Source organism: Salvelinus namaycush, chromosome 22 (assembly GCF_016432855.1).
Source record: "Salvelinus namaycush isolate Seneca chromosome 22, SaNama_1.0, whole genome shotgun sequence".
NCBI lineage: Eukaryota > Metazoa > Chordata > Actinopteri > Salmoniformes > Salmonidae > Salvelinus > Salvelinus namaycush.
The window spans coordinates 35,756,463-35,771,325 of record NC_052328.1 but is presented as its reverse complement, the minus strand read 5'-3'; the positions used below and the strand labels follow the sequence as shown (position 1 = coordinate 35,771,325).

The following is a 14,863-nucleotide window of genomic DNA, read 5'->3' as shown; positions in this document are numbered from 1 at the left end:
TGGGTGAATATGTCCACTCTGTATCTATAACGACCAGTAGATCCACACACACTGAAACAACACTGGGTGAATATGTCCACTCTGTATCTATAACGACCAGTAGATCCACACACACAGTCTCTGTATCTATAACGACCAGTAGATCCACACACACAGTCTCTGTATCTATAACGACCAGTAGATCCACACACACTGAAACAACACTGGGTGAATATGTCCACTCTGTATCTATAACGACCAGTAGATCCACACTCACTGAAACAACACTGGGTGAATATGTCCACTCTGTATCTATAACGACCAGTAGATCCACACACACAGTCTCTGTATCTATAACGACCAGTAGATCCACACACACTGAAACAACACTGGGTGAATATGTCCACTCTGTATCTATAACGACCAGTAGATCCACACACACAGTCTCTGTATCTATAACGACCAGTAGATCCACACACACAGTCTCTGTATCTATAACGACCAGTAGATCCACACACACAGTCTCTGTATCTATAACGACCAGTAGATCCACACACACAGTCTCTGTATCTATAACGACCAGTAGATCCACACACTGAAACAACACTGGGTGTATATGTCCACTCTGTATCTATAACGACCAGTAGATCCACACACACAGTCTCTGTATCTATAACGACCAGTAGATCCACTCACTGAAACAACACTGGGTGTATATGTCCACTCTGTATCTATAACGACCAGTAGATCCACACTCACTGAAACAACGCTGGGTGAATATGTCCACTCTGTATCTATAACGACCAGTAGATCCACACACACCATAAGGGGTGGCAGGTGGCCTAGCGGTTAAGAGTGTGAGTGCTGGGCCAGTAACCGTAAGGTCGCTGGTTCGAATCCTGAGATGTCTTGGTGAAACATGTGTCGATGTACCTCTGAGCAAGACACTTAATCCTAGTTGTTCTGTTCTGAGGATGTCTATCTCTGTCTGGCCAATAGGAACTGCTAACTGCAGGTTATGAGGATGTCTATCTCTGTCTGACCAATAGGAACTGTTAACTGCAGGTTATGAGGATGTCTATCTCTGTCTGACCAATAGGAACTGTTAACTGCAGGTTATGAGGATGTCTATCTCTGTCTGATCAATAGGAACTGTTAACTGCAGGTTATGAGGATGTCTATCTCTGTCTGACCAATAGGAACTGTTAACTGCAGGTTATGAGGATGTCTATCTCTGTCTGACCAATAGGAACTGTTAACTCCAGGTTATGAGGATGTCTATCTCTGTCTGACCAATAGGAACTGTTAACTCCAGGTTATGAGGATGTCTATCTCTGTCTGACCAATAGGAACTGTTAACTCCAGGTTCTGAGGATGTCTATCTCTGTCTGGCCAATAGGAACTGTTAACTGCAGGCTATGAGGATGTCTATCTCTGTCTGACCAATAGGAACTGTTAACTCCAGGTTATGAGGATGTCTATCTCTGTCTGACCAATAGGAACTGTTAACTGCAGGTTATGAGGATGTCTATCTCTGTCTGACCAATAGGAACTGTTAACTCCAGGTTATGAGGATGTCTATCTCTGTCTGGCCAATAGGAACTGTTAACTGCAGGTTATGAGGAAGTCTATCTCTGTTTGACCAATAGGAACTGTTAACTCCAGGTTATGAGGATGTCTATCTCTGTCTGACCAATAGGAACTGTTAACTGCAGGTTATGAGGATGTCTATCTCTGTCTGGCCAATTGGAACTGTTAACTGCAGGTTATGAGGATGTCTATCTCTGTCTGACCAATAGGAACTGTTAACTCCAGGTTATGAGGATGTCTATCTCTGTCTGACCAATAGGAACTGTTAACTCCAGGTTATGAGGATGTCTATCTCTGTCTGGCCAATAGGAACTGTTAACTCCAGGTTATGAGGATGTCTATCTCTGTCTGACCAATAGGAACTGTTAACTCCAGGTTATGAGGATGTCTATCTCTGTCTGGCCAATAGGAACTGTTAACTCCAGGTTATGAGGATGTCTATCTCTGTCTGGCCAATAGGAACTGTTAACTCCAGGTTATGAGGATGTCTATCTCTGTCTGACCAATAGGAACTGTTAACTCCAGGTTATGAGGATGTCTATCTCTGTCTGACCAATAGGAACTGTTAACTCCAGGTTATGAGGATGTCTATCTCTGTCTGGCCAATAGGAACTGTTAACTCCAGGTTATGAGGATGTCTATCTCTGTCTGACCAATAGGAACTGTTAACTCCAGGTTATGAGGATGTCTATCTCTGTCTGGCCAATAGGAACTGTTAACTCCAGGTTATGAGGATGTCTATCTCTGTCTGACCAATAGGAACTGTTAACTCCAGGTTCTGAGGATGTCTATCTCTGTCTGGCCAATAGGAACTGTTAACTGCAGGTTATGAGGATGTCTATCTCTGTCTGACCAATAGGAACTGTTAACTCCAGGTTATGAGGATGTCTATCTCTGTCTGACCAATAGGAACTGTTAACTGCAGGTTATGAGGATGTCTATCTCTGTCTGACCAATAGGAACTGTTAACTCCAGGTTATGAGGATGTCTATCTCTGTCTGGCCAATAGGAACTGTTAACTGCAGGTTATGAGGAAGTCTATCTCTGTTTGACCAATAGGAACTGTTAACTCCAGGTTATGAGGATGTCTATCTCTGTCTGACCAATAGGAACTGTTAACTCCAGGTTCTGAGGATGTCTATCTCTGTCTGGCCAATAGGAACTGTTAACTGCAGGTTATGAGGATGTCTATCTCTGTCTGACCAATAGGAACTGTTAACTCCAGGTTATGAGGATGTCTATCTCTGTCTGACCAATAGGAACTGTTAACTGCAGGTTATGAGGATGTCTATCTCTGTCTGACCAATAGGAACTGTTAACTCCAGGTTATGAGGATGTCTATCTCTGTCTGGCCAATAGGAACTGTTAACTGCAGGTTATGAGGAAGTCTATCTCTGTTTGACCAATAGGAACTGTTAACTCCAGGTTATGAGGATGTCTATCTCTGTCTGACCAATAGGAACTGTTAACTGCAGGTTATGAGGATGTCTATCTCTGTCTGGCCAATTGGAACTGTTAACTGCAGGTTATGAGGATGTCTATCTCTGTCTGACCAATAGGAACTGTTAACTCCAGGTTATGAGGATGTCTATCTCTGTCTGGCCAATTGGAACTGTTAACTGCAGGTTATGAGGATGTCTATCTCTGTCTGACCAATAGGAACTGTTAACTCCAGGTTATGAGGATGTCTATCTCTGTCTGACCAATAGGAACTGTTAACTCCAGGTTATGAGGATGTCTATCTCTGTCTGACCAATAGGAACTGTTAACTCCAGGTTATGAGGATGTCTATCTCTGTCTGACCAATAGGAACTGTTAACTCCAGGTTATGAGGATGTCTATCTCTGTCTGGCCAATAGGAACTGTTAACTCCAGGTTATGAGGATGTCTATCTCTGTCTGACCAATAGGAACTGTTAACTCCAGGTTATGAGGATGTCTATCTCTGTCTGGCCAATAGGAACTGTTAACTCCAGGTTATGAGGATGTCTATCTCTGTCTGACCAATAGGAACTGTTAACTCCAGGTTCTGAGGATGTCTATCTCTGTCTGGCCAATAGGAACTGTTAACTGCAGGTTATGAGGATGTCTATCTCTGTCTGACCAATAGGAACTGTTAACTCCAGGTTATGAGGATGTCTATCTCTGTCTGACCAATAGGAACTGTTAACTGCAGGTTATGAGGATGTCTATCTCTGTCTGACCAATAGGAACTGTTAACTCCAGGTTATGAGGATGTCTATCTCTGTCTGGCCAATAGGAACTGTTAACTGCAGGTTATGAGGAAGTCTATCTCTGTTTGACCAATAGGAACTGTTAACTCCAGGTTATGAGGATGTCTATCTCTGTCTGGCCAATAGGAACTGTTAACTGCAGGTTATGAGGAAGTCTATCTCTGTTTGACCAATAGGAACTGTTAACTCCAGGTTATGAGGATGTCTATCTCTGTCTGACCAATAGGAACTGTTAACTGCAGGTTATGAGGATGTCTATCTCTGTCTGGCCAATTGGAACTGTTAACTGCAGGTTATGAGGATGTCTATCTCTGTCTGACCAATAGGAACTGTTAACTCCAGGTTATGAGGATGTCTATCTCTGTCTGACCAATAGGAACTGTTAACTCCAGGTTATGAGGATGTCTATCTCTGTCTGACCAATAGGAACTGTTAACTCCAGGTTATGAGGATGTCTATCTCTGTCTGGCCAATAGGAACTGTTAACTCCAGGTTATGAGGATGTCTATCTCTGTCTGACCAATAGGAACTGTTAACTCCAGGTTATGAGGATGTCTATCTCTGTCTGGCCAATTGGAACTGTTAACTGCAGGTTATGAGGATGTCTATCTCTGTCTGACCAATAGGAACTGTTAACTCCAGGTTATGAGGATGTCTATCTCTGTCTGGCCAATAGGAACTGTTAACTGCAGGTTATGAGGAAGTCTATCTCTGTTTGACCAATAGGAACTGTTAACTCCAGGTTATGAGGATGTCTATCTCTGTCTGGCCAATAGGAACTGTTAACTGCAGGTTATGAGGAAGTCTATCTCTGTTTGACCAATAGGAACTGTTAACTCCAGGTTATGAGGATGTCTATCTCTGTCTGACCAATAGGAACTGTTAACTGCAGGTTATGAGGATGTCTATCTCTGTCTGGCCAATTGGAACTGTTAACTGCAGGTTATGAGGATGTCTATCTCTGTCTGACCAATAGGAACTGTTAACTCCAGGTTATGAGGATGTCTATCTCTGTCTGGCCAATAGGAACTGTTAACTCCAGGTTATGAGGATGTCTATCTCTGTCTGACCAATAGGAACTGTTAACTCCAGGTTCTGAGGATGTCTATCTCTGTCTGGCCAATAGGAACTGTTAACTGCAGGTTATGAGGATGTCTATCTCTGTCTGACCAATAGGAACTGTTAACTCCAGGTTATGAGGATGTCTATCTCTGTCTGACCAATAGGAACTGTTAACTGCAGGTTATGAGGATGTCTATCTCTGTCTGACCAATAGGAACTGTTAACTCCAGGTTATGAGGATGTCTATCTCTGTCTGGCCAATAGGAACTGTTAACTGCAGGTTATGAGGAAGTCTATCTCTGTTTGACCAATAGGAACTGTTAACTCCAGGTTATGAGGATGTCTATCTCTGTCTGACCAATAGGAACTGTTAACTCCAGGTTCTGAGGATGTCTATCTCTGTCTGGCCAATAGGAACTGTTAACTGCAGGTTATGAGGATGTCTATCTCTGTCTGACCAATAGGAACTGTTAACTCCAGGTTATGAGGATGTCTATCTCTGTCTGACCAATAGGAACTGTTAACTGCAGGTTATGAGGATGTCTATCTCTGTCTGACCAATAGGAACTGTTAACTGCAGGTTATGAGGAAGTCTATCTCTGTTTGACCAATAGGAACTGTTAACTCCAGGTTATGAGGATGTATATCTCTGTCTGACCAATAGGAACTGTTAACTGCAGGTTATGAGGATGTCTATCTCTGTCTGGCCAATTGGAACTGTTAACTGCAGGTTATGAGGATGTCTATCTCTGTCTGACCAATAGGAACTGTTAACTCCAGGTTATGAGGATGTCTATCTCTGTCTGACCAATAGGAACTGTTAACTCCAGGTTATGAGGATGTCTATCTCTGTCTGGCCAATAGGAACTGTTAACTCCAGGTTATGAGGATGTCTATCTCTGTCTGACCAATAGGAACTGTTAACTCCAGGTTATGAGGATGTCTATCTCTGTCTGGCCAATAGGAACTGTTAACTCCAGGTTATGAGGATGTCTATCTCTGTCTGGCCAATAGGAACTGTTAACTCCAGGTTATGAGGATGTCTATCTCTGTCTGACCAATAGGAACTGTTAACTCCAGGTTATGAGGATGTCTATCTCTGTCTGACCAATAGGAACTGTTAACTCCAGGTTATGAGGATGTCTATCTCTGTCTGGCCAATAGGAACTGTTAACTCCAGGTTATGAGGATGTCTATCTCTGTCTGACCAATAGGAACTGTTAACTCCAGGTTATGAGGATGTCTATCTCTGTCTGGCCAATAGGAACTGTTAACTCCAGGTTATGAGGATGTCTATCTCTGTCTGACCAATAGGAACTGTTAACTCCAGGTTATGAGGATGTCTATCTCTGTCTGGCCAATAGGAACTGTTAACTCCAGGTTATGAGGATGTCTATCTCTGTCTGACCAATAGGAACTGTTAACTCCAGGTTATGAGGATGTCTATCTCTGTCTGACCAATAGGAACTGTTAACTCCAGGTTATGAGGATGTCTATCTCTGTCTGGCCAATAGGAACTGTTAACTCCAGGTTATGAGGATGTCTATCTCTGTCTGGGCCAGAGGCAGGAGAGGGAGAGTAACAGGGACTTACTAGCAGCGTTGTCTGGCTGGTTGGGTTAGTTTATTCATGTGACTCCTGCAGCCAGCCAGATTCATGACACTTTGGAGACACGACTTTCCCTCTCTTTCCTCACACCGCTGCCGACTGCTTACATTTTGCCAATCAGTCTGTTGCTATGGTAACGTCCCACGTGCCTCCTCCCTCTCCTTCCTTCCCCCTCGTTTTTCCACCCCCCTCAACCAGTATCTCATTTCCTCACAACCAGCACCCCGACCTCATCTCCCCCCTCAACCAGCACCCCGACCTCATCTCCCCCCTCAACCAGCACCCCAACCTCATCTTATCTCCCCCTCAACCAGCACCCCAACCTCATCTCATCTCCCCCTCAACCAGCACCCCAACCTCATCTCATCTCCCGCTCAACCAGCACCCCAACCTCATCTCATCTCCCCCTCAACCAGCACCCCAACCTCATCTCCCCTCAACCAGCACCCCAACCTCATCTCCCCTCAACCAGCACCCCAACTTCATCTCATCTCCCGCTCAACCAGCACCCCAACCTCATCTCATCTCCCCCTCAACCAGCACCCCAACCTCATCTCTCCCTCAACCAGCACCCCAACCTCATCTCCCCTCAACCAGCACCCCAACCTCATCTCCCCCTCAACCAGCACCCCAACCTCATCTCATCTCCCCCTCAACCAGCACCCCAACCTCATCTCTCCCTCAACCAGCACCCCAACCTCATCTCCCCTCAACCAGCACCCCAACTTCATCTCATCTCCCCCTCAACCAGCACCCCAACCTCATCTCATCTCCCCCTCAACCAGCACCCCAACCTCATCTCATCTCCCGCTCAACCAGCACCCCAACCTCATCTCATCTCCCCCCTCAACCAGCACCCCAACCTCATCTCATCTCCCGCTCAACCAGCACCCCAACCTCATCTCATCTCCCCCTCAACCAGCACCCCAACCTCATCTCATCTCCCGCTCAACCAGCACCCCAACCTCATCTCCCCCTCAACCAGCACCCCAACCTCATCTCCCCTCAACCAGCACCCCAACTTCATCTCATCTCCCCCTCAACCAGCACCCCACCCTCATCTCATCTCCCGCTCAACCAGCACCCCAACCTCATCTCATCTCCCGCTCAACCAGCACCCCAACCTCATCTCCCCCTCAACCAGCACCCCAACCTCATCTCTCCCTCAACCAGCACCCCAACTTCATCTCTCCCTCAACCAGCACCCCAACTTCATCTCATGTCCCCCTCAACCAGCACCCCAAACTCATCTCTCCCTCAACCAGCACCCCAACCTCATCTCTCCCTCAACCAGCACCCCAATCTCACCTCTCCCTCAACCAGGACCCCAACCTCATCTCATCTCCCCCTCAACTAGCACCCCAACCTCATCTCCCCCTAAACCAGCACCCAACCTCATCTCTCCCTCAACCAGCACCCCAACTTCATCTCATCTCCCCCTCAACCAGCACCCCAACTTCATCTCATCTCCCCCTAAACCAGCACCCAACCTCATCTCTCCCTCAACCAGCACCCCAACTTCATCTCATCTCCCCCGCAACCAGCACCCCAACTTCATCTCATCTCCCCCTCAACCAGCACCCCAACTTCATCTCATCTCCCCCTAAACCAGCACCCAACCTCATCTCCCCCTCAACCAGCACCCCAACCTCATCTCTCCCTCAACCAGCACCCAACCTCATCTCCCCCTAACCCAGCACCCAACCTCATCTCATCTCCCCACTCAACCAGCACCCCAACCTCATCTCATCTCTCCCTCAACCAGCACCCCAACTTCATCTCATCTCCCCCTAAACCAGCACCCAACCTCATCTCCCCCTCAACCAACACCCCAACCTCATCTCTCCCTCAACCAGCACCCAACCTCATCTCCCCCTAACCCAGCACCCAACCTCATCTCATCTCCCCACTCAACCAGCACCCCAACCTCATCTCATCTCTCCCTCAACCAGGACCCCAACCTCATCTCATCTCCCCCTCAACCAGCACCCCAACGTCATCTCCCCCTAAACCAGCACCCAACCTCATCTCATCTCCCCCTCAACCAGCACCCCAACCTCATCTCCCCCTCAACCAGCACCCCAACCTCATCTCATCTCATCTCCCCCTCAACCAGCACCCCAACCTCATCTGTCCTTCAACCATGAACCCCAACCTCATCTCTCCCTCAATCAGCACCCCAACCTCATCTGTCCTTCAACCATGAACCCCAACCTCATCTCTCCCTCAATCAGCACCCCAACCTCATCTGTCCTTCAACCATGAATCCCAACCTCATCTCTCCCTCAATCAGCATCCCAACCTCATCTCTCGCCTGCCCCTTGTTCTATACCTCCTTTACTTTCCAGTTACCTCTCTCTCTCTCTCTCTCTCTCTCTCTCTCTCTCTCTCTCTCTCTCTCTCTCTCTCTCTCTCTCTCGCTCTCTCTCTCGCTCTCTCTCATTCATTCACCTTCCCTTTCTTTTCCTCTGCAGAAATGACAGTGTGTGCTGGTTAGTGGTGTGATTGATGGCTGTGTTGTGTGGGAGTGGGGAAGACAGAAGCAGCCTCACACACACACACACACACACACACACACACACACACACACACACACACACACACACACACACACACACACACACACACACACACACACACACACACACACACACACACACACACACACACACACACACAGTCCCTGACATGCCACAGATCAAAGAGACCTATCACCAGACAAAGGGAGGGAGGGACAGGGGGAGAGAGGGATGGAGGGGGGAGGGAGAAAGATAGGGGGGAGGGATGGGGAGGGAGGGACAGGGGGAAGGAGGGAGGGAGGGACAGGGGGAGAGAGGGATAGAGGGGGGAGGGAGGGAGAAAGAGAGGGGGAGGGAGAAAGATAGGGGGTGATGGGGGAGGGTGGGAGGGACAGGGGGAAGGAGGGACAGGGGGAGAGAGGGAAGGAGGGGGGGGAGAGAGGGAGGGAGGGGGGGGGAGAAAGAGAGTGGGGAGAGAGAAAGATAAGGGGGAGGGATGGGGGAGGGAGGGACAGGGGGAAGGAGGGGGGATGGAGGGAAGGAGGGAGGGAGGGGCGATGGGGGGAGGGATGAAAGGACAGAGGCAACCAGGAAGAATGAATCTCAATACTGATGAAGTATGGAGCCAACTATGAGACAGAACATTATCTGGCAAAACTAAAAAAACAATTGCCTCAGAACAAGTCGACCAATGTCCACCTATAATTAAATGGTAAGACTGTGTTTGTACTTACTTCCCCATATGATGAGCGATTGATTGACAGGTGAAAGACTACATGTAGTGCCACTGTCCTTCCATGCCCATGTTCATCCCCATGCCACTCATCGCTCCTATTGGACAGGGAACAAGAACAACGAGGTTGTTGGGATGGAAAGCTCAGTCTGACCAGTGCAGGATGGGACAGAGAAAATGATTTCTATCAAACACATCAACACACCAAATGAAAGGAGAGCTTTGGTCAGGCTCTACTATTAAGCCATATTAGCATAGCCATGACATCAGTCCAAAAACACCTCACAACAAAGACATGGTATCAAGAACAAGACAGAAGGAGCTGAAACCTCCTACGGTTCCCCACATGGCAGCTTCTTGTCATTGTTGCTATCTATCTGACCGTTCAGAACCATGGCAACGCACGCCTTCCCGGTCACATCGACGCGCGCGCTGATGTAGTCAGCCAACCTGTCTATAGGACAGCCCACATGAAAGGAGACCTTTGGTCTAGCGCCACTATAGGTGACAGGAAGAGGCCAAAGAGCCAAAGAGGCGGATGAGGTAGGACTAGAGACCAGCACAGTGTACAGAGGAACAGGAGAGAGATGGAGAGAGAGAGAGAGATGGGGAGAGAGAGAGATGGAGAGAGAGAGAGAGAGAGAGAGAGAGAGAGAGAGAGAGAGAGAGAGAGGCTTAAGGGCAGAATCTTGTGACTAGTCCCAATGACGTGAGACAGAGAAAGACTGAGAATGAAGGAGAGACAGAGTGAGAGAGAGAGAGAGAGAGAGAGAGAGAGAGAGAGAGAGAGAGAGAGAGAGAGAGAGAGAGAGAGAGAGAGAGAGAGAGAGAGAGAGAGAGAGAGAGAGAGAGAGAGAGAGAGAGGCTTAAGGGCAGAATCTTGTGACTAGGCCCAATGGCGTGAGACAGAGAAAGACTGAGAAGGAAGGAGAGACAGAGGAGTTGCTATGTGAGGAACTTCACCTGTGCTACTGTAAGTGGTGGTGTTTGTGTTTTTAGGACACCCTGGGAAATGCCTACACCAAGGACTTGTGGGAAGGCAGGTATATGTATGGCAGACCAGACCAGACGAAAACATAGAACAGACGAGAGAGAGAGAGAGAGAGACAGAGAAGAGGAGGGAGAGAGAAAGAGAGCGAGAGCGAGAGAGAGAGACGGAGAGACAGAATGAGACAGAGAAGGGAGAGAGAGAGAGAGAGAGAAAGAGGGAGAGAGGAGGGAGAGAGAGAGAGAGAGAGAGAGAGAGAGAGAGAGAGAGAGGGAGAGAGGGAGAGAGGAGGGAGAGAGAGACAGAATGAAAAGACAGACAAAGGAAAGTAAGACGAAAGAGAGCGACAGACAGACAGACAGACACGCCGAGGGAGGGTCTTACCAGGTGGTCTGATTCCCATGTGCTGCTGCCCGTCCATCACGAAGCCCCCCATGGGTTGTCCATCTGGGGTGTAGGGGGCTCCTTGATTTACTGTGGGGGGCGGGGGGAGGGGGGGGGGCATTGGTCAATTAGTGCTTTTAATTAAGACTCAGTGGCTGTGGCTGAAATCATCTGTTGGTCTGTTGGGTGCATTAGGGCCTGGGATGGTACTGCCTTGCCTTTCTCCCTTTACCCAGCAGCCTCTCAGAAACGCAGCACTATAAGGATTACGCCAAATAATAGCACCAGAGCTGAGCCCACATCTGTTCTAATCAAGCTGATTCTACCTTTATAAAGAGTATTAATTAAACTAAAATAGAAAAGGAACCTAATGTACATTTCTCAGGTCAGCGGATCTACATATTGGAAGGAATCTTTCAACAACTCTTTGAACAAGATCACTGAAAAGCATTGAGGAAATAAGAAAAATAATATATTTATTTAATAACTAGAAAATATTGTAATAATAGCTTCATATAAATATGTGTATAAATGTGTTTAAATATAAATATTTCAATAAAAAAGATATTTAGCAAAGCTCAACACAATGCTTTGTCAGAGACATGGGGCTAGAAAAGGCAGCAAGCAGCACATGGTAGATGAGCTAAACAGGTAACTGGAGACTGACCCGTTTTCTGTCCCCTTGTCCTGCTCTCCCATAGAAATCCACTTACCTCTGATACAGGCTGTTTGGGGGTCAGTCAAGCAAAAACAAGAGCTCAGACCCAGTGAATGTCTTTGAACTTTACTGAGCCCCTAATGCCACCCTGACCTCTGACCCCTATTACAGGTAATAAACTTTACAGCAGTCCAACCCAAGCCATGCACCAGGGACCCAACACTCACTCACAGCAGCCGCAAGAAGGAGAGGTTTGGGGGGTAGGGGGCGGGGGGCGGGGGGGTAACGAGAGGGGGGCGGGGGCCTGGGGGGTAACGAGAGGGGGATAGCTGGAGCTGGGAACCCAAACAAAAGTCACCTCCCAAAAAACTGAAATCTGTCAATGCCTCTGTGTTTTGGTTTGGTTGGAGTTTGGGGGTTTGGTTTTTAAAAAAATGTTCTGTCCTATTAGTTTTTACATTTTGGGGGGGAAGGGGTGCGTTTTTTTGGACAAACTTTGTTGAGGACACAGCTAGGGTTGTTTAAAACAACAACAGACAACTACCCATTCTTCATGAATATTAACCCAATATTTATTATTATTATTATTAACCAATCATTATTATTGAATAATGTTTTAATAGTTTTACATCATGAAATGGTTCTTGTCATGAATTAGGACGCATAACCCAAAGCAACATGTCAGAGTTACTGTATTAGTGCTGAGCTTCAACTCAACTCAATTCAAGAAAGTTATTTTAGGATGACTGTCTAAAGGCTTGTTTTAGTATGTGGTCAGTCACTCCTTATTGACACCGCGATGGGTTTGTTTTAGGGGGGGTGGGGAGGTCCAGTATTTACCGGCCGAGGAAGCTCCAGGACAGGGACAGGGTGCATGGCTTGTGGAGGCCTTTCGCCTGCGAGACTTGAACACAGTAACTATGGGAGACTTGCCTGCACGGTTAGACTGGTCGATCATGGGCTGAACTATTCTCCTTCTGGCATTGATGAACCTGTAGGACACAAGGAGAGATAGAGAGGGGGAGAGGGGAGGGAAGGAGAGAGGGAGGAGAGGGGAGGGAAGGAGAGAGGGAGGGGGAGAGGGGAGGGAAGGAGAGAGGGAGAAGGAGAGGGGAGGGAAGGAGAGAGGGAGGGAGGGGGAGAGGGGAGGGAAGGAGAGAGGGAGAAGGAGAGGGGAGGGAAGGAAAGAGGGAGAAGGATAGTGGAGGGAAGGAGAGAGAGGGGGGGAGAGGGGAGAGAGGGAGAAGGAGAGGGGAGAGAAGGAGAGAGGGAGAAGGAGAGAAAGAGAGAAACATGGTTAGAATATTTTGAAGAAAGATCCAAAATTAGACAGGTCTCAATCATCACAAAGAAAAATAGTAACAATCTACATTTAAAAGTTTGATATACAGCTACAAAAAAATACACTGCTACAAAACCAGCCTCTCCTCAGATTATATCAGATAGCCATGACAGCCTCTCCTCAGATTATATCAGCTAGCCATGACAGCCTCTCCTCAGATTATATCAGATAGCCATGATAGCCTCTCCTCAGATTATATCAGCTAGCCATGACAGCCTCTCCTCAGATTATATCAGCTAGCCATGACAGCCTCTCCTCAGATTATATCAGCTAGCCATGACAGCCTCTCCTCAGATTATATCAGCTAGCCATGACAGCCTCTCCTCAGATTATATCAACTAGCCATGACAGCCTCTCCTCAGATTATATCAGCTAGCCATGACAGCCTCTCCTCAGATTATATCAGCTAGCCATGACAGCCTCTCCTCAGATTATATCAGCTAGCCATGACAGCCTCTCCTCAGATTATATCAGATAGCCATGACAGCCTCTCCTCAGATTATATCAACTAGCCATGACAGCCTCTCCTCAGATTATATCAGCTAGCAATGACAGCCTCTCCTCAAATTATATGAACTAGCCATGACAGCCTCTCCTCAGATTATATCAGCTAGCCATGACAGCCTCTCCTCAGATTATATCAGCTAGCCATGACAGCCTCTCCTCAGATTATATCAGCTAGCCATGACAGCCTCTCCTCAGATTATATCAGCTAGCCATGACAGTCTCTCCTCAGATTATATCAGCTAGCCATGACAGCCTCTCCTCAGATTATATCAACTAGCCATGACAGCCTCTCCTCAGATTATATCAGCTAGCCATGACAGCCTCTCCTCAGATTATATCAGCTAGCCATGATAGCCTCTCCTCAGATTATATCAACTAGCCATGACAGCCTCTCCTCAGATTATATCAACTAGACATGACAGTCTCTCCTCAGATTATATCAGCTAGCCATGACAGCCTCTCCTCAGATTATATCAACTAGACATGACAGTCTCTCCTCAGATTATATCAGCTAGCCATGACAGCCTCTCCTCAGATTATATCATCTAGACATGACAGTCTCTCCTCAGATTATATCAACTAGCCATGACACCTTCTCCTCAGATTATATCAGCTAGCCATGACAGTTGGAGAGGGATGAACAAGCCTAGGAAGAGCATGGGAGTGTCATGGTAAAATCATACCTTGACAACCAAGAATGTGTCCTCTGACTAACAAAACATTACGGCTTGTACAAATTTGTGGCACTTTTAAATGTACCAATGTAGGATCTTAATTTGATCACTCTTTTGTTGCAGATAATTTTCCAGCACCGCAGGAAATGCAGATGAGCTTTGAGATTTACACACATTTACATAAATTCACACAAAACCACGCTAACACTCAGTCATATTAACAGTACTGCACTGTTCATGTAGCCTGCTTTTAGCCAGCTAATAGCCTAACCAACGATCAAGCAACATTATGGATAAAACGTCCTGTTTCTACAGTGTTATTTTGCTGTGAAAAAAATAGGTCAAATTAAAATCCTACACTTGTATACACACAGCGTCACACAGAAACACTGAAGCCTTTATGAGAGGAATTTACACCGTCACACAGGGGGAAAAAACCCTGAAGCTTTTATGAGAGGGATTCACAGCGTGTTGGGAACATGTTAATGCATTTCTCTCCTGTCTGAAAGAGATGTTCCATCTAATGCTGAGATCAACTCACGAGTTGGGAGTCTAATGCTGAGATCAACTCACGAGTTGGGAGTCT

The 14,863-nt window shown here is 47.0% G+C and overlaps 1 protein-coding gene across 1 annotated transcript in view; it reads right to left on the bottom strand.

Annotated features, from left to right (window-relative positions):
- LOC120017777 (homeobox protein Meis1-like) overlaps positions 1-12,765 on the bottom strand; it is a 28,219-nt gene extending 15,454 nt beyond the window's left edge. The window contains exons 1-2 of the mRNA XM_038960753.1: positions 12,688-12,765; positions 11,097-11,186 (exon numbers count right to left, since the gene is read on the bottom strand). Coding sequence (XP_038816681.1) covers positions 11,097-11,186; positions 12,688-12,712 — 115 coding nt within the window. The 5' untranslated portion in view covers positions 12,713-12,765. The remainder of the gene's footprint in view (positions 1-11,096; positions 11,187-12,687) is intronic.
- Positions 12,766-14,863: the final 2,098 nt, after the last annotated feature.